Source organism: Phocoena phocoena, chromosome 18, assembly GCF_963924675.1.
Source record: "Phocoena phocoena chromosome 18, mPhoPho1.1, whole genome shotgun sequence".
In the NCBI taxonomy this organism is placed as follows: Eukaryota; Metazoa; Chordata; class Mammalia; order Artiodactyla; family Phocoenidae; genus Phocoena; species Phocoena phocoena.
The window spans coordinates 14,006,355-14,034,096 of NC_089236.1; the positions used below are offsets into that span (position 1 = coordinate 14,006,355).

The following is a 27,742-nucleotide window of genomic DNA, read 5'->3' on the forward strand; positions in this document are numbered from 1 at the left end:
AAATGAACGGTCAACATATATAAGCAATGTATGTACAATATACAATATAATCTTTAAAATGTTTTATGAATGTAGACTAAAAAAGAACAAATGACAACTTCTAAAAAGTGGCATAAAATTAATTATGAGGTTGTATTCTGTGTTCAAAGATAATTAAAGGCATAAACAGTCTGTGTCAAGTGTTGGTTAATATAAGTTTCACGTGAGATATTATTTAAAGGAATGAGCATCAGTAGTAGATACTGACTTTCAACTAAATTCAGACAAAAATGTTCTATATATTAGCTCCAGCACAAAAACTTAAAACACTTACCCAAGCATTGAATAAAACACGTAAAGTATGTCGTATCCATAAGGTTTATTTTAAAAAATTGTTAAAAACTAACCATACAGGAATATTAATATACTTAAAAAGTTTTTTCCCCAGGTTGAAGGAAAATACATTAGCAACATCTTCTAGACACCATCTTTATAAAAGTAAAACTTCTAGATGATGAAATGTACTACAGTAGATTCTATGGTTTATACTTTTAATCACAGGGTTGGAAATCATTCTCCCTACTGCCCTGTCCCCCAAATGTGGCAGCTGTTACCCTTAGACATTCAATTGTGTTAAACTAGCACAGAACCTTAAATAGAGTACACACTGCATATTTACTAACAGAGCAAGTCTTTCTATCTGTTGTCACATAATTATTCTAGGTAAGCATGTGATTCTAAGTACAAATAGAAATACTACATCCCATGATTGTAAACATTCACCAAGAGCTTCCAGAGTACAATGAGTAATAGAGGTGGCCCAAGGGTCAGTCAAATGTTCCTCACTCATTTGGATACTGCTGAGATTAAGAAATAAGTTTGGAGGCAAATTATCACAAGCCTTACTTGTATTTCTGTAAGAAAGTAGTTCTGGATATATATGTTTTTAGTTGAAAACACCTGAAAGTCATTCTAAAGACTATATTAAGCACCATTTTCACTTACCTGAAATACACTGAGTTAAATTCAGCAGTACACATATGATCATTAATGTCAGAAGTTAAAAATAACGGTGGGTCTCAAGTTCCCTTTTGTGGATACACATGGAGTACGGATACTGAGTTCCGGTGATGCTAATAGGAAGCACTCTTGCATACCAAGGGTAGTAACTCCCCCAAGGCCACATGCAACCCGTTAAGTCTGAGGCACGACTATTACTTCTGTCAGTGGATGCTGTACAAGCAGATTTAAGGCTGTATTCGGCTATAAAGAGTTCAACCTCTTTAGTATTCTTCTTACATAGATCATATACATGATTCAAAATTTCATAGGGTGGGAGGTGAAAAGTCCCCAAATACTTTTTTGTTTGTTTTGCAGTACGTGGGCCTCTCACTGTTGTGGCTTCTCCCGTTGCGGAGCACAGGCTCCGGACGTGCAGGCTCAGCGGCCATGGCTCATGGGCCCAGCCGCTCCGCGGCATGTGGGATCTTCCCGGACCGGGGCACGAACCCGTGTCCCCTGCATCAGCAGGTGGACTCTCAACCACTGTGCCACCAGGGAAGCCCCACAGATACTTTTAAAAATACTATTCTCCATACAATTTATTGTCAGCATATTTACATAGGGGAATGTCCATACTTAAAACCATTTTTTAAAAATGTAACCACATTTTTTAAGCTCTTATCCCAATTTCCCCAGGATTATCCTCAACCTCATTTCCTGACTTTTGGCCAACTGCACATTTGTCCAATTGTTCACTGCAGTCCTCAGGCGATTCTGATGTTGCCCTGGAGGAGAATATGCATTTAAATGTATTCACTGCCACCCACTCTGGGACAGGCCTGGTTGCAAAGAAAACGGTGTTCCTGGTGTTGAAGGATAACTAGGAAACCCATCCGGCTGAGCTGGGTAGCTTTCCAGAGCTGAAGCTGAGTGGACCTGGTGGAGAGATGAACACACAGGTTAGCAGAGTTCCAAATTTAACCAGGCCTGTACTTGCTTTGGCCTGTCCCACCCTACAGATATTTAAACCAGGAAAGAAAGAAAAAATGTTGGGGCAGGGGAAGTCTGTTCAGTCTCCTGAAATTTGTAAGAAACGTTCAAACTTCTTCAGATGTAGAGGCGCGTAGAAATGTCTTTAAAATGTTTAATATCCTTTAAAAAAAAAATCAGCAGGTTTTCTAGAGAAAATTCGCCTTAATGGTCCATTATTTTAGCTTAAACTGTAGAAGACCAGCTAAAATTTCACTGCCACATCTAAAGATTCCATCTGTAAAATCTCCAAACTGAGATTTAAAAGTCTGTAAGCAGGAAAAACAATTCTTACAGATGAAGATATTCTACCACCTTTGTTACCCTTCTGAAGGAAAACAAGAATAATCTGCAGATTCTGGGAGAATTAATCATCAAATCTCCAGATGTTCTGCTAAGAGCCATTTTTTTGGCCAGTGCCGAAATATCACTATTTATCTGTATTGCAAGGTTATCACTACAGAAGCTACATTACACGTTACGGTTCTATTTCTACCAGCCATTGCCTACTTACCTGCTGTAACAATGCTGACTGTGCGGCTGCATTATGCTGTAATTCCTGCAAGGATGATTGTGAAGGATTCTGGGAAAACCCGGGGATACCGGGGAGGGACAAGAGGCCTGGAAAAACAGAACTGCCTGCAGCTTGAAGTCCAGATGATAAGCTAAAACGATAGAAGAACAGGTCAAAACGCAAATAAGGGGACTTCCCTGGTGGCACAGTGGTTAAGAATCCACCTGCCAATGCAGGGGACACGGGTTCAAGCCCTGGTCCAGGATGATCCCACACGCCTCAGAGCAACTAAGCCCGTGAGCAACAGCTGCTGGGCCTGCACTCTAGAGCCCGTGAGCCACAACTACTGGAGCCTGTGCGCCTAGAGCCCGTGCTCCACAACAAGAGAAGCCACCGCAATGAGAAGCCCACGCACTGCAAGGAAGAGCAGCCCCCCCTCGCCAGAATTAGAGAAAGCCCGCATGTAGCAACAAAGACCCAATACAGTCAAATAAATAAATAAATTTAAGAAAAAATGCAGATAAGACATAAAAGCTAGTGCTTCTATATTTGTCAAATACTATCTTAAAATGTTAAAAAAAAAAAAAAATCTGTTCCCTGTTGGAACCATAAAAGTCAGCCACTCACTGATATAAAACTCCGTTATAAAGTGTATTATTCTGAATTCAGTGAGTTTATGTTTGCTGTTTTAAAATCAAGATAAATTACCAAATACAAATCCTAAAATTATCTGAGCAGGCGTTGTTATTTTATATATTTATCTTAACATAAAACATTTTTCGAGCACCTAACTGCCGACCCAGAAAAACAGAATTTCGCACCACCAAACAACTGGATGCCGATTTTCATCTGAATGACTTCAAAACAAGAGCATGAACGAGTTAGGTGAAGGATGCTTTCCCCCCCAGACCATCCACCTACCCGGCTTGCGCAACCAGAGCGGAGTTGAAACTGGAACTAAAGGCGGAGGCGAACCCGGGGAGGACGGGAGCGGGCGACGGGGCGGTGGCGGCGCCGGTGGCGGGCGGCTGCAGCCCCGGGAACGAGGGCAGCGCGGGGGGTGCGCCGGAGACGGAGAAGCCGGGATAGGAGGGAGCCGAGGCCGGCAGAGGTCCCTGCGTCACGGAGAAGAGCGAGGGCACGGCGGCGGGCAGGCTGAGTGGGAAGGCCGCCGCTGAGGCGGGCGCCGAGGGGCCGGGGGCGCAGGTGGGGGCGGACGAGGCGGGGGCGCCGAGGGGCGGGTGGGCAGCCTGGGCGAAGCCGCTGCTCAGCGAAGTGAAAGGGGGCAAGGCGCTGAAGACGGGGGCGATGGGCGTGGAGGAGCCGTGCGCAGGCAGCGGGAGAGAGGGCAGGGGGCTCGAGCCACTCGGGGTCACGCTCAGGCCCGGAAGGCCCGGCAGCGCAGGGGCGAGGCAGGACGGTAAACTGACGGGCACCGAGGCCGCCGTGTACGCCCGCCCCAGCGCCCCTGGCAGGCCCAGCGCGCCCGGAGCGGGGGTGGGGGGCGGCGGGGGCGCCGGGCCCCTGAAGGCAGAAGGAGTGGGGCTCGCGGGCTCGGTCTTGATCACCACGGGCAGGCTGGTGGTGGCGGGCGTCGACGAACCGTGCGCGTCTGCGTGACTCGCGAGCGGGCTGTGCAGCAGGGTGGCCGAGGAGCCGCAGCCGACGGGCCCCGAGGAGGCAGCGGCAGCGGGCGCAGGCAGAGCCGGGGGCGTGGAAGCCGCATTGGCCGCCGTCGAGGGCAGGCCCGGGAACAGGGCCAGTCCCGGCGTGGAGGCCCGCTGCGGGCCGTAGCCCTTGTTAAGGGCGGCCGCCGCAGAGTCGGAGCTCTGGTTAGTGAGGGAGGCGAGGGAAGCCAGCCCACTAGTAACGGCGCAGGGTAACGTGGAAGAGTTGATGAGGTTGGTATCATTTGATGTCAGAAAGCCTTTTAAAGCAGACAGAAGGGGATTATTTACACCCAGTGGACAGGCAACAGTGGGAGCAGAACCGCAGGCGATTACAGAAGGAGTCGGGTTGGACACACCTTGTGAGGTCGGTGTTAAGGTCAAGGGGAGACCAGCAAAAACCGATGCCAGTGAGGAGGAATCGAGGTTGTTGGTAGAAGCGGCAGTAGAGGTGGTGGCAAAGGGGAGGCTAGTGAAAGGGGCAGAAGTAGAAGCAAATGTTTCACTGGAAGCAGGGGTGGCCCGAGGTGTAGATGCGGCCTGAGGTGCTGGGGTAGGGGTGGCAGAAGGACCTGGCAGTGGAACGTGGCCAGAAAAAACAGAAGGAACGGGAGCAGATGTGGTGCTGTGAACAGAAGTCACCGGTGCAGCCAGCAAGGAAAGGGTTCTGATAACTGTTGGATTGGGCGTCGTTGGCTGAGGTGCATGAACGGCTGAGACCTGCCCCGGGAGCACAGGAAGGACAGTGTTCAGCAGGTTCATCCCAGGGAGGGCGGCAGTGGCCGATGCCGATGGATGATTTACTGCCTTGACCGGGGAAGCAGCAGGAACAGGAGTTGCCGCAGGTGTTGAAGGGTTAGAGCCACGAGGAGAAAAGAGCTGACTTGCTGGGGCAGAAAACGCTGTGGCGGGAGAAAGAGAGGCAAGATTTTACCATCACGCTGAAATGTCAACTTTTAACTCATAAGAAATGAATGAAAATTTTTGTAATATTTAACAAATGTCAGAGAAAATCAATGACAGGTATACTAGGCTATTGCAATGTCTACATTGCTGGATTCCATCACCCTGATTTTCACCAGGGAGCCTCAGTTAGATCCAGCTGAGTTCTAGACTCTGCTCAGAATAGCCTTCCAATTCACAGTGAGGAAGCCTTGACAAGTGAGCAAATAAACTTTCCTTTCATAGTTTCCCATTTTTTCTTTAAAAAATTCAAAGAATTTACTTTAATTGTGATTAGCGTTGGTGTACTTTTAATTCTCTCAAACCACTTGTCTAGAGTAATAATACAAGTCATTTCCCCTCTTAAGAGCTTTCAGGACATCATTTCATCATTTTTAGAGGCATACAAGGCCATCTAGGATTCAGGCCATCTCTCCAGTATGCCTGGTTGCCACTCTGTGAGTTGAATTTAATATTCCAGATGATCAATCTATCCAGTTTTCCCCCCAAGCATTCTCTCATATTGACTCCTCTACATATCTTAACCTCTAACTTTACTTGGCTGGTCCTAGGAGCCCCTTTAGCAGCAAAGGCCTTGACTAATTCATCTTTGAGTCTTCATGCCTAGCCCAGCGCATGGCATCTGTGTGTTTAATAAGTGTTTGCTGCACTAGATATATCATGATTACCTCAACTACAGTCCTCAAACCCACCCAAAGACTTATTCTCAAGACTTCTAGAGTTTGCTACGATACTTTCATTCTGATAAACTCTACAAATCATACAAGCATTTTGGGGATGATCTGGGTTTCCTCCCTGAATCAGTTTAATGAAAGCGTTGGCCTCTGATGATCTTGCTGGTGCCAAATGGAATGCTGTACTGCTATACTCACATCGGAGTCTGTTCAGCTGTAAACAGAGAATATTCCTTTTGCAGGGATAATCAACTGAAAGACATTTTCACGGACTAAGACTTAAATTTTTAAATCTATGCAAAATAGACTCTGGACATAAGGAAGCTCACATGGTCAATGAAGTAGTGCAGTGTTAATCGTGGGTGGAGAAGGGACCATAGGCAAAGAACAGGGGAAACCCACCTCTACATAATTCATTTGTACTAAGTGACGGCCAAAGGGTGCCACCTTGGGCTCAACAAATTTTACAGCTGTTTTAGAAAATAAATATGATAGAAGAATTGACAAATAGTAATATATAAATATATAAACGTCAAACTCAAAAGATCTGTAGTTCATACCACAGCCATGTCATAAGCAGCTAATTTAGCATCAAGAAAGATAGCTATCAATTTAAATTTAGAGTATATATGAAAATGGACTTGTATCTTTGTTTGTATTCAATTTGTTTTACAAGAATTAGAAGCACAAGGAATATATGCCCAGTTTTGTGTGTGTAAATAATGTATCAAAAAATTATTTAGGTTAACATTGGTTGGGAAACATTCGGTTGGGAAACATTTGAGAATTCACTGTCTTATTTAACTTCATGCTGAGGACCATGTAGTTAATGACAGATGGCAAGGTAAAACCAAGCTGTCCCACAGTGTTCTTTATAGCGGCCTCTGTTGGAGATCTTTTCATATAATAACACAAAAGCGATGTACTATTAATCACAGTGCCTGCAGTTACGATGGAACACAACAAAAATGAATTCCTCAAAACCATACCAGGAGAAATATCACTTTCCTGTCATCTAATTTGGTTGTTAACCATAAAACACTATGTGTTAGGTCCTGTGCTAACTACTTTACACCTGTCATTTCATTTGTCCTCACATAACCCCCACCCCCCGAGATAGGCACTAACACCCCCGTTTTATAGATGGGCAATGTCAGCCTTGATGTGATTAAGCAACCTGTTAAAAGATCATGCAGCTATTAAGTGGTGTTCAAAGGATATAAAGTTTCAGTTATGCAAGATGAATCAGTTCTAGAGATCAGCTATACAACACTGTGCCTACAGTTAACAATACTGTATTATGTACATAACAATTTGTTAAGAGGGTAGATCTCATTAAGTGAGACCTTATCACAGTAATGATGATGATGATGATGATGATAAAAAGGTCATGCAGCTATGAAGTGGTAGAACCAAGATTTGAACCCAGGTCTATGAGACCCTCGCACTTAAGCATTATACTAGTTTGTATTTATTTTTGTTTCTTAATATGGTTCAAAAAGGAAAAAAGAAATCTTAATCATGCTAATGTAACAGCAAAGGAAAACAAAGTGTGCTATTCCTAACAAAGGAATGACAAAGGAATAACTTATGACACTTAATCTGCTGCTTCTCCTCAGAAACAAATCTTTTCTTTTTCTTTTTTTTTCCCCGGTACGCGGGCCTCTCACTGTTGTGGCCTCTCCCGTTGCGGAGCACAGGCTCCGGACGCGCAGGCTCAGCGGCCATGGCTCACGGGCCCAGCCGCTCCGCGGCATGTGGGATCTTCCCGGACCGGGGCAAGAACCCGCGTCCCCTGCATCGGCAGGCGGACTCTCAACCACTGCGCCACCAGGGAAGCCCAGAAACAAATCTTCTAATGAAGCTGAGCATAAAGGCTGAAGTTTCCTTAATCTCTTTTTCATAGAAGCTACATAAGCTGCTCAAGGTTACAAAGCTGGGTGGTGCCAGAGCCAGGATCAAAAACTATATGTCCTGACATCTCAGCGTCCTTGCCACCCTGCTATGCTACCTCCTTAGAATCTACCAGCTAAAAAGCACTGTTTCGGCACATTCTTAGGGAATGGAATTCTCCCACCGAGACTCCTAACCATGCACCATAACGATTAGATTCATGTGCTACTTTGCTACACAAGAACTGGTCCAGGTTTTGTCTCACAGCAGAAAGCACCTCTTTTCTGACCACGTGTATCTTCTACCAGGGGGGAGAATAAACTGATACACTGCTGCTGCCACCTGCAGGCACCAGGGGCCACGCCTCACCTTCCTCTTCCAATTCCACTTTCTGCTCTGGTGCCCTGTCTTCTTTTCTTCAATTAAATTCTTTCTTCTTTTCTTATAGTAAATTACACTACCCCACATACTTATTGAAATAATCAAGTCTAAAAGGTATATCTGACATAACATTTGTCAAAAAGGGTTTTTATTAAAAAGAAATTGTTTATATATTTAAAAAAATGAGGCTTCAAATATCACATAATATAAAGTGAATGCAGATATAATGCCACCTAGCACTTTTACAAACAGGATACAAAGGCATATGGTTATTTTTAAATCCAGTGAGTATGTGCATTTCATGTTGTATGTATAAAATGTACTGCTATTAGCCACTTTCAGCAAGTATCAATTAGTTAAAAATTTTAACCAGGAACTTTCCCTAAAGCATAAAGATTACAAATACACTCAACTCAAACTGATCTCAGTGAATAACAGAGCAGGCAGCCAGGACAGACATCAGTTATCTCTGGATCAAATTTGGTACTTACCTGGATTCTGTGTAGGTTTTGACTGATTGGAAAGGTCTTCATTCTCTATGTGAAAATAAATAAATAAATTAAAGTTGATTTCAGGCTTTAAACAAATTATTCACCATCATAATAATCAGAGACTGGGGTCAAAAAAAGAAAAATCCAGGATATGTATGTATACTGTGTTAGGAAAACAACATATGCCTATAGAAAAAGAAAGAAAATAAACAAAAATCATAGTAACTATATGAAGACTGCTAGGATGATGAGCAACTGATTCCCACCATTTCTCCTTATCTTAGCAGGCTTTAAGCAAACACTGTTACTTTACAGATATATTCAAGAAAACTTTGGGGAAAGATGATGGCCTGAGTGTGCCATCTAGGAGAAAGTGCAGCAAGAGGGCAGTGACGAACCACTGTCACTGGCTAGGCCGACAGTCACCGCTGGGCACCAGTGCCTACAACAGGGAGCAGGCCTGCAAGTGGAAGGTGGATGCTGAGGGCAGAATCTACTGCCATCTGAGGAGCCCGAATCATGAGCCATGTGGATCACAAAGCAAACTGAAGGAAAGTGGCTCTGCCTACCTGCTGTACTCAGTTCTGGAAAAGACCCTACGCTAGGAGGGGTCAGGGAGAACTACCCTAGTTGAGGCTGGCTTGAATCCTGTGAGACCGAAAACCTAAAGCACACTCCTCCCCACCCCCATGGGAAAGGACCTGTCTAACCAAACAGGTCAAAGATGCCAATGGAAAAAAATGACCTCGCATGGCTTGACAATAACTGCCCAAGAAACCAACAGTGTGACAGGCGTAAGGTGCAAGGGAACCCCCAAGCCCTGACATGGTGAGCAAAAATGATCACAGCTTGTTTAAGGGACTTAGTACAAATAAACGACTGAACAGATGGTGTCTATCAACGGAGAGTCCATGAAAGAAAGAAAAAGAACTTTAAAATCCTGTAATGCAGATTAAGAACATATATATGCAAAATACTGCAAGAAAAAACTGCAAGCAGAGAAGATGAAGACTTTATATATAAAAATCTAACTCCAAATTAATAAATGCAAAGAATGATGATTAGAAATAACATTGCTGAAAGCTAAATTACTTAGTTGAAAATAAACAAAAATTCCATTTAAAATGGCAAAAATACAAAAAAAAGTATCATAAATGAATAGCTGACTTAAAATAAATACAGTGCAAAAGAAGAGTATTAGGAGAAAAAAAGGAACAGATGAAGAAGCATTAATTAAAGAAATATAAGAACAAAATTTTCCTAAGCTTTAAAGACTTGAGTTTTCATATCCACAGGGCTTAAAGAGTTCCAGCAAAGATCAACAAGAAGATCCACACCTAGATATCCTGGCAAAATATCTGAACTCCAAGATTAAAGACATTTATGAACTCTGAAGATAAGGAATATTTTCTTTGTAAGCTTATAGAAAGAGACTACAGTTCTAATAAAGAAAAGAAAACAGGAATTGGGTTTCTCATCTACAACCCTACACATGCACCCTTTTTGAAAAAGCTACTTAGAGAAATTTTCTACTAGATGAGAATTAAAATGAGTATATGAGGACAGGGCATCATAGAAGAAACAGTTAAGAAGCCATGAGTTCAGAGGCACAGAAAGAAAAATGTATGGTAGTCCATCAAAATACACAAATTGATGAAAAAGGAGAGGGAGTAAGGAAGCCAATCGTGGAACGTAGGACAGCTGTTTTTAATTTCTGTACACTGACAACCATTAAGAATATGAAGGCAGTCACTAGTGATATTAAAGACAGAAATTCTAAGCTTGGGTAGGGGCAAGGAAACAAAAGTTGTTAAAAAAATTTAAAAGCAATTTAATCCAAGTAAACAAAAATAAAGAAAATTAAAAACTAGGAAAAAAGAATAATGAGTACAAAAATAAAATGGAAGGACTAAGAACATGTAATTTTTATGATTATCAGAAATTCCTATTAAGTCTCTTCCCCACTGGTTTAAAAACTCAGATTCCAGCTATATATAATTTACAAAACAACTAAACAAAGCCAAATGAACAAAACCCTAAAAAAAAGAAATTTGAAAATACACAGGCAAAACACTTTTGAAAAATGAAAACGAAAAGGAGGACCCAATAAGGGTCCCAATAAGGCCAGAGGGAAAGAAGTTATAGTAAAGTGTAAGTCAGCTGACATTTTATATCCAGAAAATTCAAGAGACTTTCCAGAAAAAAAAAGTATAATAGGGAATCAGTAGTAAGTACCTAGAAATGAAATATCCATTTATAATTGTAACAAAAACAAAAACAAACCCTCTAAAATCCCGAGACACAAACCTAAGGCAAAGAACCTGTATGAAGAGAACAAAATCTTCTTGAAAGAAGCAGAAATTAACACAACATTGTAAATCAACTATAACTCAATTAAAAAGCAAAAACAAAAAAAACTTCTTACAAGGCCTGGGGGAAAAACACTACCATTTGACAGGATTTAAAGCCATACATATGATTGAATGGTAAAACTTAATATCGTAAAAATGTCAAGTATCCCCAGATTACTATGTAACTATAAATTCAACTTTTTTTTTTTTTTTTTTTGCGGCACGCGGGCCTTTCACTGTTGTGGCCTCTCCTGTTGTGGAGCACAGGCTCCGGATGCGCAGGCTCAGCGGCCATGGCTCACGGGCCCAGCCGCTCTGCGGCATGTGGGATCTTCCCGGACCGGGACACGAACCTGCGTCCCCTGCATCGGCAGGCGGACTCCCAACCACTGCGCCACCAGGGAAGCCCTCAACTCTTTTTAACTGCATAAAATGACCTTAAAGTTCAGATGGAAGAACCAATTTCCAAAAATGGATAAGAAAAGTATGAAAATATAGTGAGAGAAAGCTAGCCTTATCAGATGTTAGAATATACTATAAATCTGCTCATCAAATCAATATGGTATCATCACAACATAAAGTCACTAGATTGGAACAGAATAAAGAACTCAAATAGGGCTTCCCTGGTGGCGCAGCGGTTGAGAGTCCGCCTGCCAATGCAGGGGACACGGGTTCGTGTCCTGGTCCGGGAAGATCCCACATGCCGCGGAGCGGCTGGGCCCATGAGCCATGGCCGCTGAGCCTGCGCATCCGGAGCCTGTGCTCTGCAACGGGAGAGGCCACAGCAGTGAGAGGCCCACGTACTGCAAAAAAAAAACCAAAACAACCCAGAACAGAGCCATGTGTGTAAATGAAAACTTAAGATAAATGTATTATTTCAAATCACCAGGGAAAACAGATTAGTTAATAAAGACTGCTGGCATGAATGGACTGACTACCATCTGCAAAAAAAATTAAGATGAACCTCTATTTCACCCCTATGTGAAAATAAATTCTAGAGGGAGTAGGAATCTTACAAGGCCTAAATTACCTGGACTACCTAGGGTTAAGAATTTCTAAACTAAGGTAACTTGGTTCCAGCTTTTCTTTCACAGCCTCTATCTGTCTATGCAAAAATGTAAAACTCTAAGGGCAAGAGGTACCATAAACAAGGGCAAGAAATAAAATGACAAATTTTGGAAAAAATGTTCTGCAACTTTAGTCAGAGTACTCAGCTGCAAACAACAGAGCCACTCTGGCTAGAAAAAAAGAATTTATTAAACACTAGAAAGTAACTTTGAGTCTCTGGGAAGGGCAGAATTAAATTAACACAGAACTTACTTTAAGTTCTATCCCTACCCTACACATATACAGAAATAAATGGCAAGTGAATGAAAAGCTCTACATTTAAAAAGAATCACTACAATAGTAATTAGAGAATGTAGGTGTCACAATGTTGAAATGGGAAAGGGTTTCCTAAACAAGACACAAAATTCAGGAGAGTCAAATAAACAATAACTGATCGAAATAAAAATTAAACTTTTGTAAAAGACAGACAAAAGGAGAAAGGAGCTAAATCAGCCTTATCAGATTGGCAAGAGTAAAAAAGAAAAATAAAAGCCCCAAACTGATAATATCCCATTTTGAAAGGGGGTGAAGAAACCCTATGCTCACATACCTTCACTGGTAGGTATAAACAGGTGCAGTCTTTTTGGAAAACAATTTGACAAGATAGAGAAAAATATTTACACTCCGTATCCTGTATTCCCAATGGGCCCAAAGAAAAAGGCTGAACTGGAATATGCTGGGGAGGCTCAGCCCTTCTGAGCACCTTCTTACAAGCCTTTCCTTCCCACGGCAGACAGAATGTGCCCAAATGGCAACACGCATTAAGTCGGTGATGCTTTTCCACAGCCTGTCCGTTTCCTGCTCATGAAGAATGGTTCTTGTTTCTACAACCTGCTCGTGTTCACACATGTGGGCAGAGGCTGCTTTAGTGGAACCTGTATGTTGCACTCAGATCCATCGTCATGCTCCAGGGCTGTGCTCCCTGTTAGGACACCACCGCATCCCACAACTGCCCCCTCCAGGTGTACCATGTACAAGTTATTGACTTTTAATACCCCGTAACGACATGATTTTACCTGCTGCTACTGGATTAGGAGTATATGGAGGTGGCGGGGGCACACCTGGAGCTATGACATTGGCTAATGGTACCAGACCTGCATTGTTATAAGCACCTAAAATAAAAAGATAATAGAAAAAAATATATAAAATTTAGCATCATTCTGAGTTCAAACTGTATTGACGCACCTATCTAATTTATTTCTAAAACTGTTATATAGTACAGTTGCATTTTACACAGAGGTTTGGGTCTATGGTTGAGTGAAAAGTGAGATCAAATGAGACAACCAGAGACTTCTATTTCCCACTGCAGGCTCACTCCAGACATAACTCACTGCAGGGCATGGTGGGCAGAACCGGCCAGATTTAAATGATCTGCCTTTTCTGTCAAGCAGACACACTCGGCCTTTTTAAGTTAAATGCATTAATGATGCCTCTGAATACCAACTATCAAAAAGGGATTCAAGACCATTTACCCATAAGCAAAAACCCATAAAAATAATTGATGATGAGAAGTAATATACAATTAATTTATCAAAAGGAAAATATCCTAAATAAACTCTGTCTTCTCCATTGTTGCAGACCAAGACACATGGCAAAATAAAGCTCATGACAGCATATTTCATAAGTGCTCCAGATTTCCAAAGTACATATATCAACATTTACTTTCAACTTAATAAAGAGCAAAAAGAAAAAAAAGTAAAGTCTGAAAGAGCGCCTTACTTGGTGCAATAGTTGCATGCGGCCGGCATGGAGGTATCGGATAAGGAACGGGTTTATGTGGATTGTATGTTGAAGGAGGCTAAATGAGGGGGAAAGTACAGCAGTTAGGAGAAAATCAAGTAAGCCGTCTCCTGGCAAAACAAACTACAACTTGTCTTTCAAAATGTTTAGGCCTAAGAGGCCAAAAATGCCCCAGCATATCAAATGCCACTGCACTAATACATGGTACAAATGAGGAAAATGGCTTTAATAAATGTGGTTCCTATTAAATTCCAAAGATAGATCCTGCCAAAGACTGCTGTGGAGGTGTTTATTTTTTAATTTCAGTTGTAAATCATCTCCAGCGAAGGGCCAAACCTTATCCTAAACAGCAGATTCTTCTCTGACCCAGTCTATATTAATCCAAGAATTCCTATCTCCTCCTATGGAACAGCTACTCAAGAACTTCCAACATCCTCCTGAGAATTCATCTTATCATTCTTACCCTCTTTTCTCCTTTTGGAAGAAAAAAGCACTACTTCCTTTAGCATCTGGCGTTCTGACAACTCTAGTAGAACGTAGACTGGAATTATGAATTCAGTAACTTAGTCTTTTTGCCTTTTGAAATCCACAAATCTTTCATTTTAGAGTTGATAGAACTTATGTAAGTAACAAGGAACATTCAAAGGGTTGATCTCCAGAGAACCGGAGGTATCCAAAGATAGGCCACATGCTGTACTTTTAACTACAGAGAGAGAGAGAGAGAAAGACAGAGACAGAGAGAGAGGATGCTAGAGCACGCACACCCACTTGAGGCGGCTGGCACTCACGCTCCTGCAGCAGAGGGGATCCACTGGTGGTTAGGGACCCAGACTCTCTCTAGTGCTCATAACGGCAGCCCTGGATGAGGTACTAGTCCTGCACGAGGGCTATGATCTGTGACTACCTTGCTATAAACAACTGCCACTGGAGTTCTTGGCAGGTGGGCAGGTGGGACTGCAGAGTGGCTGTGTGGAGGCCTCCAGTACGTCAACTCCAACAATCCTTCAACCCACGGGCTTCTCTTCTCCTGTTCAGTTCATATTCCAATCAATCATTCTAACCACTCCCTTGAAAATACTCTCCACCTCCTAGCTCCATTCTTACTTCACTAACACTAATGCTAATTCAGCCACCAAACCACAGCCTTCGTTAAAGTGAACTCTCCGCACTCCACATGTCCAAGCAAACAGCTGAATGTGGCTGCAGCAAAAAGTAAAAACAGTTCATCTAGTCTACCTTTAAAATAAGATATTAAACTTCAATAGGGCCCTTAACACTGTTAAACAAGTTTATTATATTTCCCTAGGCCATTCCCTTTCCTAGAGTTTCTAGTATACTTTAAGCTTCACAACACAAAAATGAAACTTATGCCTTGAACAGACAGAAAACTAAATGTAAGAGTTAAGACTTGTTCCATCATTTATTTTCTAAACATACTGGTTTGGACGGTCCAAGAATCCGTGCAGCTATTCCTTTGCCTTCATTGGTACACTCTTCACCATCTTTCTTCAAAGGGGTTCCCTATTAAAAGAAAGAAAAAGGAAAGATAATTGAGACTTAAAAAAACCCAAACAAACCCAAAAGCAAAAACAGAACAAAACAAGACATCCACTGTATTACACAGAAAAGGATGTAACTTGGCAGGAGATTAAGGACTTGGATTGCAAACCCAATCCTGCCCCGGCTGCCTGATGCTGACAAAGTCCTCGACACTCCTCTGCCACAGAACCCTCATAACACGTACAGAGGTAGAAGGAAACACACAATACACATGGAGATGACAGAAGAGGATAAAAGTATGTTCTAATTTTTTTGGGCTTCCCTGGTGGTGCAGTGGTTAAGAATCTGCCTGCCAATGCAGGGGACACGGGTTGGAGCCCTGGTCCGGCAAGATCCCACATACTGCGGAGCAACTAAGCCCATGAGCCACAACTACTGAGCCTGCGCTCTAGAGCCCACGAGCCGCAACGACTGAGCTCGCATGCCACAACTACTGAAGACCGCACACCTAGAGCCCGTGCTCCACAGCAAAGAGAAGCCACCACAATGAGACGCCTGTGCATCGCAACGAAGGGTAGCCCCCGCTCGCCACAACCAGAGAAAGCCCACGTGCAGCAATGAAGACCCAACACAGCCAAAAATAAAAATAAATAAAAATAAATAATTTTATTAAAAAGTACATTCTAATTTTTTCTCTGTGCAACAGGAACAGCCAGAGACAGACCTCCAATGTTACAGTATGTAACGCTCAAAGAATCAAAAAGAGTTCTTGTATTACAGTTGAAAATAAGTAATAAAAAATGGTGTTTTCTATAAGCAGTAAGTGTGATAGCTTATACCGACCTCATTCAAGTCTGCTGTAATTAACAGATCAAAATAAGTTGACACCCTATTACAACGTGTCCCCCCGATAGCATGTGTTTTAAATGGTACATACTAGTATGGAAGCCAGCTTCCAAGGTGGCCCCCAGTGACCCTCAGCTCCTACTGCCCTTGTGCAGCCCTCCAGTCCTTTTATACAGGACTGACCTGTATAAAAAACAGGATATTCCAGAAATGATGGCCGTTGACTCCCAAGTCTGAGTGATAAGAGAAAACACAGCTTCCGCTGGCCTTCTCCGGGACGATCTGCTCTGGTGGAAGTCGGCTGCCATGTCAGGAGGTACTCAAGCAGCACTAAGGAAAAGTCCTTATGGCAAGGAACAAAGACCCCCTGCCAACAGCAACACTAATTCGCCAGGCATGTGAGTGAGCCACCTCGGAAGCTAGGCTTGTGTTTCAACCAAGCCATCAGATGACTACAGCCTCATGAGAAACCCTGAGCCAGAACCAAGCTAAGCCTTTCCTAGATTCCTGATACATAGAAACTGCATAAGATACTAAATGTTTACTGTCTCAATCCACTAAGTTCTAAGGTTATTTGTCACACTGCAATAAAAATATACCATTCTATGAAAAAATTATTTCACAAAGAATTCTGAGGAACACTGGGTGATACAAAAACAAGTGTATTTCTTACAGGACTTCTCAGAGCCTTTATTATGCAACATGATTCTCCAGGAAGGAGACGCTGCATTCAGAGTTTCCCAAACACACTTAACTGTGAAACTGTCTGCAGAATACCGAGAATTTGAGAAATACTCCTTTACTACATGTAAATCAGTGCTTCTAAAATACTTGGAAAAATAAAACCAAATCATCCTCTTTTCCATTTGGCTTGTTCTTCTCTACATTTTACGCAAATAGTTTAATACAGCTTATGTATGAACTTTCATTCAGCAGTGAATCTATGAATTACGTTGCTGACATAGCAAAATCCCTTTCCTTTGTAGACACGTCATCAACTGGCATTTTCTTTAAATATCATTAACTATGCTCAATTTCATATGAAGAGGTTTTGTATATAGCCACAAAAGTATACTTACTGGGAAAATTCCATTTATGCGACTAGGTTTTCCTTTGGGATATGGATTTCCTGGGATTGTTCCACAAGAAGATATCATAGCATGAGGAGCTTTGCAGCCTGCCTTGAAAGCCTGTAAAATAACAAAGAAGAGGGTGGTTAAAAAAAAAAAAAATCAAATAAACTCACAAAGTAAGTATTCTGGATGTTGGGAAGCCCTGCTACATAACGTGAATTAAGGAACAGCATCACATTCAATCTGTTCATACATCGATCAGCACTTCCACTGGTGAACATGACCAAAATTAATAAGTAAAATCACTTCATTTAATGGAATTATTTAAATGGTAATAATGTTTTTAATGTCACAGATAATAGACTCCTATACAAAGATATCTTCACAATGGATTTTGTAAATTGTGTACAAAGAAGTCCATTTACTATTTGATATGTCTCATTTCTCCAACGACCAAGAAATAACACTGTCCAACTCAATAAACACCAAGCTCACATTACAGGTAAGGCAAAGAGAGCACAGCCATGAAAGAGACATGGTCTCCACTCTGAAGAAGTTTACATAACTTAGTGGATAAAACACAAACAACAACATGGGACACTGGGTGTCCAAAGAGCTATACTGATGAAAAAGTAAGAGTTCTCTGGGTACCAGTGTTCAACATAATGTTACATAATTATGAGATATACTGAAAGATGAGATCTTGGTCTAGCTTATTTATTATTGTGTCCCCAGCCTCTGAAATGGTGCCTAACACATACTGAATTAGTGCTCAATAAATATTTATTAAAGGAATGAAAAGCACTGTAATAGGTGACATATATTCTAATGGATCTATACTGTATAAGAATATCAAGTAATTATACATATGCTGTATTTTATAGGTATATATGATATTATTAGCTATATAATCCAGCCCCGTACTAAACATGCCAACCCTACAAATCATCTCAATTTTTGGCTATTATAAATAGTACCAGGGTGAGTGCCCTTATATATGAATGTGTATGTTTCTATTTATTTCCTTAGTATAAATTCCTAGAAATAGAATTTTGTGGTCAAAAGGTACGAACATTTTAAAGGCTCTGCGAGTTTGCCTTTCAGACAAGTTGTACTAATTTACATTGATTAAAGGACCTATTCCACAGAAGACTCAGGCCCAGATTATTCCTGAGATGGGAAAGTCACATGATCAGAATGCTTCATAAGGAAGAAAACTACAGTAGTAAATGCTTAATGCCTCAAAGAATTTAGTCAAAAAACTCGATGAAGTTATTAAAGTAAAGAAACGTGGGCTCAGATCTTGCTTTTGCTACAATAACTTATGACTAAGGCAAGTTCTCCACTCTCCTGCGCTTCATGGAGGGCGTGAGGATTAAATACGATTGAGCTGCAGCTCCTAGGGGAGCAGTCCATGCCTTCCTCTAGCAGGTTTCTAATCACTAATTCAGTTTCCAACCATCACAATCCTAAGAAATAACTACCTTAAATGACGAATCAAGTTTTCTAGGCTTGGACAAGTACTACTTCCCCCACTCTTACAGATTTTAAATTAAAAAACTGCAATCTTGCTTTGTTACTCATCTTTTATGAATTTGATGAAAATAAGCCCAATGACAAAGCGAATTTAAACAGTCAAGTTCCTAAATACATAAAATGAAAGACAAAAGCTTGGAGCCATGGCAGAGCTACCAAGGGACCGAGAATAAACACCCCATGAGGCTCACGCTGAGGGCTGGCCTCTCACTCTCAAGCCGTCTCTTCATTCACCAGTGTCCCCCCCCCGGCCCTAAAGACTGCTGGGGTGTCATTCTTAACCCATAACAGCACTCAGGTTATTCAACAAAGTTAACATAGGAATAAGACTGTACTGTTTTCTTCATCAGCATTCAGAAAAACCAACATACCATTTATAGAGCAATCTTGAGGAAATTACCTGTTCAAGCACTCTCTTGCACCGTTTCTTCTCAGACATATTTATCCTGAACAGATCTTCAATGGGACGAGAATTCTGTGCATCGACAATGTTTCTACCAAGCAAATACAATTTAGCTTTTCATTTAAGAAGCTGGACACACATATTTAATACATAGATATATCTGAGTAAGCTTGTCCCCATGACATAATGAGGAAAGTATGATGATTTAGTTTTAATTGGTGAATGTAAATAACATGTTTATATGAAGATGGTAAATATAATAACTGAACTGACATTTATCTGGCTACCTGAAAGTAACAAAGTAATACTTCAAATAAAAATCACTATTTTGAGATTCTTGCAAATATACCCTCTCAATGAGTGTCAGGAGAGCTACTGGCAACAGAACAAACCCATGTGCTAAATGCCTAAAAATCATGGTTGATCTAAAAATGAAGTTTAACCTTATGCTTCATTTTAATTTTGTGCTTTTTGTGGTCATTTACAAATATATAAGGGACTTAAAAATGCATATGCTGTAAATAAACAGCAACTTCTAGACTCTTACATTATAGGAGAGTAGGTTCCTTTTCTCTTACATCCATCACAATCCTTTCTCAAATGTCGTGCTGGGTGCTTTCACATATCTTACAGTGTGTAAAGTTCACATCCCTACTAAGTAGATGAGATCCTTATTCTCACAAATGAGGAAAATAAGATCCAGAAAGAGTAAGTATATATTAAGTCAAAAAAAAATACACGTTGTCAGAACGTGGAAGAACCCATCCAACTATAAGTCCTCTGGCTTTATCACCAAGCCTTTCACGTTATTCAGAGTGGGAATGCAAAGCAAGTCACTGAAATGCAGACAAACTGAAATAATTAAACTCGATAAGCCCCACTATTTTATAAGTTATGACCATGTGTAATAAGCACACTAGATACTTAGATATAAGAATTCAGCTCTATGCTTGCATAGTTTTATTAGAGTTCCATTTACTAACATAATTCTGATACATTAACATACACTAATGAGTTAAAAAGCGTTTAAAAAGTCTTCCAAATTTTTCTCCAATGAAGTAAAAAGAAATACTTACGAAGCTAGCAGTTCAAGAGCAACTAGCTTGTCTTTACTGAAGGTGAAACAGTTGAGTATATTGACCACTTCTGCTGGGTGAACAGCCACCATTTTCTATTAATATAAAAAATAATGAGAAATTTTTTCAACATGAGAAATTTTCATGCAAGAAACTGCCTTTTGGGGGGAGTGTAATTAAATGTTCTTAATATAAATATTTGAGATGAAAACTGCTTAATCAAAAGTAAGTCCTAACAACTGTGTGAATTAAAATTAGGCTTTTCAACTAACTACTTTAATTGAAGAGCTAAGTTCTCCTATGTGCTCCTTCTTATCCACATTTCTCAATATGTTCATCTATGGAAAAAAAAATTTAGATGCTCTACTTCCCTCAGAAAGGCTATATAAAAAGGGATATTTACAACTGTGGGAGACACGCTGCTCGAGAAGTTAGAAAAAAATTATATTCCTCAGTTAGAGTGCTAGGTACACCACAATCAGAACTTCCTAGTGAAGTCCATGGCACTGAATAGTGTTATTAAAGAAAGGTACTCCAATGACATCATTAGAGGAAAGATGGGTTAAACAGGTTTCTTTACTGAACTTTCTTAAGAGCCTTGTTAACGTGCACTGTGACAATCCAAGATTGTGTGGACTGTTACATAATTTATTTGCCTAGGATACCTATATCTTTGAAAAGCAGGTCAATTTATAAATGTATGTTAACAGTGCAGGAAATTCAAAGGCAAAGTCAGGATAAGGAGACCAGTTAGAATTAACTGATCAACAAAAGTGGTTTTCAAACACTTTAACTCCTGTACCGCCAAAAGAACTGGTAAAACCATATACCCCATTGCGTGTTTTTAAATTGACATCTAAAAATTTTACCGGAAGTTTTACGTACCTGCAAAAGATAGATTTCCTTATATGTAAGTTTATTACATATTTCTGAAAACCTTGGAACTACTGATCTAGTTCATTTACTTTCTGAAAATGTCCATAACAGAACCTGTCAGTCAGTCTTCAGTAGGAAAACAGCCAAATCAGACTTACTCTGTCTGTAAGTGCACTATGGTGTGCCTGTGCAGCCTTCTCACCTCTGATTTTTAATTCTAAGGTAGGTGGATAGGCAGGTCAGCCTAAGATCTTTGTCATGAGTTTGCTGTCCTGATAAAATAAGGCATGGTCCCCATCAGTATTTCTTACGGAAGCTCTGTTTTGCTCTCCCTCTCAGGATAGTGCATTGTCTCTTTGGTCCTTAGAGAAAGATTTTCACCCCTAGCTGATGGGTGAGACAACCTTTTTTTTTTTTTTTTTTTTTTTTTGGTAAAGCAGAAAAAAGGCTATTGTTAAAGAGAAGAAGCACTAACAGACCCAGCACTTTCTTAGGCAAATTAGTTTAGGAAGCTAAGGACTGTAGATTTCCTTAAAGCGATCAATGCCTGATACTCCCAGGAAAATCTTCCTATACAGCCAGGTCCTGTTTGACTTTGATGCCTCTGTTAATCTAGGCTCTAGAGCTGTGCTATCCATATAGTAAGTCGCCACTAGACACATGTGCCTGTTTAAATTGAAATTAAATAATACCTTAAAAATACCCTTCCTCAGACAGATGACATGTTTTAAGTGCACAAAAGCCACAGGTAGCCAGTGGTTACCATAGTGGATAGAGCTGATATAAAACATTTCCATCATCGCTGAAAGTTAATTTGGACAGTGTTGGTCTAAAAAATTAAGTATAAACCAGTCTGACTATTCTTCTAAGACTAAATACAAGAGGGTGAAGATATACAAAAATAAAAGTAAATAAAAATACTTAAGAATTCAAGCCCTGTTTTGCTTGCTTATAAATACTTTCTACTCCAATCTGCCAATTAGGACCCTGTACAATTTAACAGTACAGTACATATGATTTAAATTTACAAGTTTTAATTTTTTAACATAGTTATTTTGAATAATCAAAGTATAATGAAACTTAGCGTATCTAATGGAAACAAATTACAACTTGAGATGAATTAGAGAAAACTAGGGGAGAATTCAAAATGGTTAAATTTTACATTCTAAGGAAAAATACTTACATGCTGTAATGCTTTCATTGCCTTCAACTGAGGCTCAGCCCAGGAGAAATATCTCAGTAAATCAACCACCTGAAAGCAAAGAACTAATTTAGCTCTAATGACAAGGTGTTTGCAAACATTTCTCCAAGATGTATTTCAGTACTTTGAATTACTATTCAAAGTGTGCCGCCTAGGCCCCAGGGATGAGGCATAAGCATGACACCAGAGTTCAGACTGGGCTGATGGAGTAGCCAAGTGCAGCTACTGAAATTTAAATCAACTGAAATCAAACCAAATCAAAAACTCAGTTCCTTACTGGCACAAGCCATATTTTAAGCGCTCAACAGCCATATGAAGCTGGTAGCTACCATGATGGTTACTGCAGAGAGAGAGAGCATTTCCACCATCACAGAAAGTCTTGGACAGCATTGGTCTAGAATAAAGGAAAGTATAAGGTACAGGAAGAAGAAAGTACCTGAAAAAAAGGAAAGCTGGAAAAGTACTAGATGGAGATAAAAACATCGCGTAGGAATATACAGTATGAATGGAAAGTTTCAAAACATTTAGCGGAGAATAACAGTTTTAATCAATCACAAAAGGGTGTTCAGTGGTGTGGTTTAGTGCAGGTTCACTAACTTCTACTCTTTAACTCACATCTGGAGGGCATACTACTCTTACTTAGACCACAGATCTATTCCCTAAAAATGTAAGAATTACCCTGAATCACGCCAGCAGCTTCTAAATGGTAAGTCATTTTGAGAGCACAGCCAGCCAGGCTCTCTCCCACTACCACCAGTGAAGTTCAAGTGAACGAGGGAGATACTGTGCAACAGCCAGGAAGAGGTGAGCAGACACCACAATCACAACACTGAAGTCTCTGTGTGGTCACCACCACCTGGGTTCACTGCCTCTAAGGACATCCCAAAAGGGGAAAAAAAGACTCAAGACGAGAGGGTAATAAAATCTGGGTTAATGAATTAGTTTACTGTGAGCTCCTAAAAATGTGTTAAGGCTTCAATTACTCCACAAAGCGAGGTTAATGTTAGGAACTGGTGTGGTCTGTGAAGAAGAGTAAAAACACTTTTCACTCCTTAATGAGAGATACATAAATAGCAAACAAGTATTGTGGGTACTTTCTACACAATTTTCTAAGAGTGTATGCCCTTACTTTTATGAGAATAATGTTTTTACTATATACAGTAAATGCTACCTGGGACTTTACCAACCATAAAACTTTATAACTTATCATGTATGATTATTATATTATAATATAATAATCATTATAATAAGCTTAGAAGGTCACACTTAGAAAGTAGCTTGATAAAATTTTTAATAACTTTAGCAAAGTAATTAAATTTTTAGCAAAGTCATTAAATTTCCACAGTAGGAAGTTATCTACAAAATTTCACATATATACACAGAAACACAAAAGAGAAGGAAAGAAAAGCTATCAGCTATGTGAAATTATAAATCTTTCTCTGAAACATTTAAATTTTTAAAAAAGCATAAGGCAATTTTGAAAAGTAATGGGATAGCTGCAAAACCCTCATTAAATAGGCAGCAACACGTGCCAGTCACAAAGCAGCTTTGAGGAATTCAGTAGGCAGAACTACAGGCTTAAAGTTATTCAAGTTTTGAAAGTCTTGAGAAACAGATGAAAAGTTGGAGCATTTACTAACTCAATCTATAGATTCATCCATTGTCTACCCTACTCACATTCCCAACCTTTTCTGTTCTTCAGATGTACATTTCCATTTCTGGTCTATTTCTCTATCAAGTATTTTCCAAGTATCTCTTGGAAATCCAGCTTTCTCTGCATATGTGTGTGTGTATATAGGTGCAAACCTGTTTTTCAAAATCAGCAAACTCCCCCTAAAGTTGGGTGAAAGTCCCCACTAAACTACCACACTGAAAGTATCAGTCTTCTGGCAGTTACAGAAACTACTTATTAGACACTATTTTTTTCTTATTTGCTAAAATTTTTACATATACCACCATTTGTTCAAGTTTTATAAAATGTAGAGAATTTTGCAATTACTGACTCATAAATACTGTACAATTTTGGGTATGTTTACCATTAGAAGTTTACAACATATGATACTGTGCCCAGAATATAAACACTTTGAACTGCTTTCTTCAGACACTGCATTTTAAAATCATGTTAGCATATGATTTCGTGGTGAAAGTGGGTATGTTTATAAACTATCCCAACTATAAATCATGTAAAGTTTTCTGCTAAAACTGAAAGCTTCTAAAGTTCCTGAATAAACACAGCAACAAAGTAAAAGCAATTCTGAACTTGACCAGCAGGTAAATAAAGACACTAATCAGCACATCAGTGTGAAAAAAAAAAGAACAAAAAAAATGCTGTTGCTTAAACAAATAAAGGAGTACCTGTTCACTGGAGAAATATCCATGCACATATTCAATTGCTTTTAACTTGTACTCTGTCAAAACAGCCTAAAAAACATAGAAAAACAGAATGAATATATGTAATCATATGCACATATCAAAATTGCCTAAGCAACTCAAACAGCCCTGGCACAAGGAGGCCGATAGAGTCACCATGGTGATGTGACATTCTATCTTCCCAAGTTCCATGCTGTAAGGGATACACTGAGACAGCCGGAAAAGCCCCTGGGCCTCCCTACTCACTCCTACAAAGGAAGGGAACAGAATTGTGAGAGATGTGATTCGACATTAATAGAAATTAAGTATTCCTGGAAAAGTAGTTGTAGTTTTAAAGCATCCAAAATTCAACAAGCCGTCATTTTTAAGGTTAAACGTACTACCCATCACTCATTCATCAGATAATTATTTATTGTACACCTATATGTGCTAAGTGATAGAGAAACATGGATAAGACATGGTCTAGTCCAGGCTCTCAGTATTTCTACAGGGATGTGAACCCAGGAGCCAATCTGTGCGCCTGACACTAACTGGCAGTGTGGCCTCTGAAAGGCATTTTAATTGCCCTGAGAGCCTCCTCACCAATCACTACCCACCTCAGTTACTGTGAGGATTAAAACAGTCGAGAGTAGATGTGACACAAAATAGGGAAGTTCAGAGAGAAGTCGATGGCCTTGACCCAGCACTATCTAGCGCCGAACGAAATCATGTATGATCTCCTTGCAACTATATGATAAGCTTACAGATGGAAACACCAGACTATCAAAATTTGGTAACAACGACTCATTAAAAATCCACTAATCCCCTTTGTATGGTGACAGATGGTAACTAGACATACTGTAGTGGTCATTTTCTAGTATACAGAAACACGGACAGTGTTGTAGGTCAGTTACACTCCATAAAAAGAAACATCAACTAATCCCTTTGCATTCACTACAAAACAATCATATTTGTACTTTTCACATGCATCATTCTGCTAAGAGAAAATACTACGACCAGTCAACAGAGAAACACATCCAGGGAGCTCTGTAGCTGAATTTTCACTGAAAAAGGGGAGGGAATGGTATTCTGGATAATGTACTCTTGGGAGTTCGAGTATTATTGCCATTATTGGACACAATCAAAAGCAAGTTTCTGGCCCAAATCCTGGATTGTGTTGATGCCAAGTCATGTCTTAATTTTTTGATCAGCACCTGAGAGGCCCAGCTGTATCCCTGGGCACAACACCATGGCACTCAGGAGTCAGACTACCCAACTTTGAACAGTGCTCTCCTCCCTCACCAGGTGGGTAACTTTGAGCTGGCTGGTTAACCTCACAGATATTAGATCTGACCTCTGTAAAATGAGGGTTGCTAGGAGGATCTAATCAAATAACGCATGGAGAAAGTGCTTAGAACAGACACACTCAGTTAAGTGCTCAATAATAAATGATTATTATTATTACCCCCTTCTTCAAAAGCAAATTAAATATTGCTTTTTCCCCTCCTATTTCTTTTTCTAGTGTCTTCTTACATGGCTTTGTTTTAAATGACAGTTGTGACAGCCAGTATTACCTACAGAAAGATACTACCTGGTTTAAACCGACTTACATTTACAAAGTCTGAGAGCAATTTTTAAAAAGCCAACAGTAATTCACATACTTAGATATGCTTATATATTCATCCCATTTTAATAGCCTAATACCATGTTGATGTGTCTAATTATTTGGCATAGACAGCAAAAGATGTATTTTGATTTCAGACCAGAAATAAGGACTTAAGTTGCTATGTATTTGACTTTAATCTCTGGAAAATTTCCTATTCCCCTCATTAGTAATTACTATGTCATCTTCCCAGACTTTAGAAGGGAGAGAATATGCAAACCAACACTCTATAGCTTCCAAAGGTAGAAATCAACTGGTCTACCCGAACAAATTATTTTCTCATAAACTGTAGTTTAACATCAGCTCATGAACAAATTGTGGCAAATTCTAAGCATATAATTATCAAGCTAATGTTTTATTGAAAATTTTCATTGGACAAATTGTGTTTGCAAAAGCAGAAATTCAAAAAAAGAACACTCAATATCCTACAAATGTAAATTTAACCTAACACTCAAATTTGACGAAGAAAAAAGCTTTAAAAAGGATGAAAGAAAACAAACATTTTGCTTTACAGAGAATGAAGAAAAACAGCATACAAGCAATTTTATTAATAACTTCGTAAGCTGAAATAAATAATAATCACCAGAGCACAAGGTAACAAGTCTTTTCGCGTCAACAAGGGTCTTAAAGATATGAAAATGGCGAGATAATTGCCCGGAAATTCTAAGCAAAGGACCCTGTATTAGCATAAGAATGGTTAGTCAGTTCTTCCAGGTTTAACTTCGTAAACTTTTTGCACTTGAAATAGTGTTAGGCTCGAGGGTACATGCCAAATTTTTTGCTGTCTGGTTCATTCTGGGAGGTAGGCTATGCACAATAGCCTCAAAATGAAGCAAAAACTTGAAAGCAAGAGAAAAAAGTTTTGAAATGCGAGTGTTTGAAGCCCATTCCTAAGAATGACTTTAAACTTAATGCCACACTTACTAGGACACTAATTTTGTCCTGCACAGGCAACAAATATAGTCCGCTTATATTCAGATTTTAAAAACCTGTAATAATAACTACCGTTAAAGAAACTCCCTACGCTATTATCTCTAGTTTTCACTCACTCTTACGTTACTAAAGAGGAAATCGGTTCAGAAATATTAAAATCACTTATCCGAAACTACAGAGCTATTAAAGATTTGCAGCGGGTTTCGGAACCAGGGGATCTGAATATAATATCCGCAACACCGCACTGATTCTCAAGAAGTTTAGCGTTAACATAATTTCTATTTGTATCGTGAAATATATCAAGATTTAAACTCCTACTCTACACGTTAAAATTCCAACCAGTTTTGCAATCCTTAAGCCCGTATTTTACACTATCTGCACGCAGTCCCTCAAAGAGAATCAATCACGAGAATTCGTAGCTCACAGATTTAAGGAATTGAGTGCAATTACCTTTCTAATTTCATCCAGCACCGTTTCAAAGGACTTTTTGTCCAT

The 27,742-nt window shown here is 40.0% G+C and overlaps 1 protein-coding gene across 2 annotated transcripts; it reads right to left on the minus strand.

Moving 5' to 3' along the window:
• Positions 1-1,794: 1,794 nt before the first annotated feature.
• On the minus strand, positions 1,795-27,742 carry PROSER1 (proline and serine rich 1). Of its 2 annotated transcripts, XM_065896214.1 has the most exons (13): positions 27,698-27,742; positions 24,658-24,723; positions 22,285-22,353; positions 20,226-20,320; positions 19,147-19,240; positions 17,217-17,327; positions 15,229-15,312; positions 13,771-13,849; positions 13,068-13,163; positions 8,594-8,638; positions 3,446-5,093; positions 2,525-2,675; positions 1,795-1,917 (listed from the first exon to the last, which is right to left on the minus strand). In XM_065896214.1, the coding sequence occupies exons 1-13, from the start codon at positions 27,740-27,742 to the stop codon at positions 1,795-1,797; spliced, it is 2,706 nt and encodes a 901-aa protein (XP_065752286.1). The 2 variants fall into 2 exon arrangements, with proteins under 2 accessions (XP_065752286.1, XP_065752287.1); XM_065896215.1 differs by lacking the exon at positions 24,658-24,723.

Coding starts and splice junctions, on each gene's coding strand:
- PROSER1 (XM_065896214.1), bottom strand. CDS start 27,742: ATGGACAAAAAGTCCTTTGAAACGGTGCTGGATGAAATTAGAAAG. Junction 24,724..27,697: donor TGCTGGATGAAATTAGAAAG/GTAATTGCACTC, acceptor TATGTTTTTTAG/GCTGTTTTGACAGAGTACAA. Junction 19,241..20,225: donor GCTCTTGAACTGCTAGCTTC/GTAAGTATTTCT, acceptor TTTGCTTGGTAG/AAACATTGTCGATGCACAGA.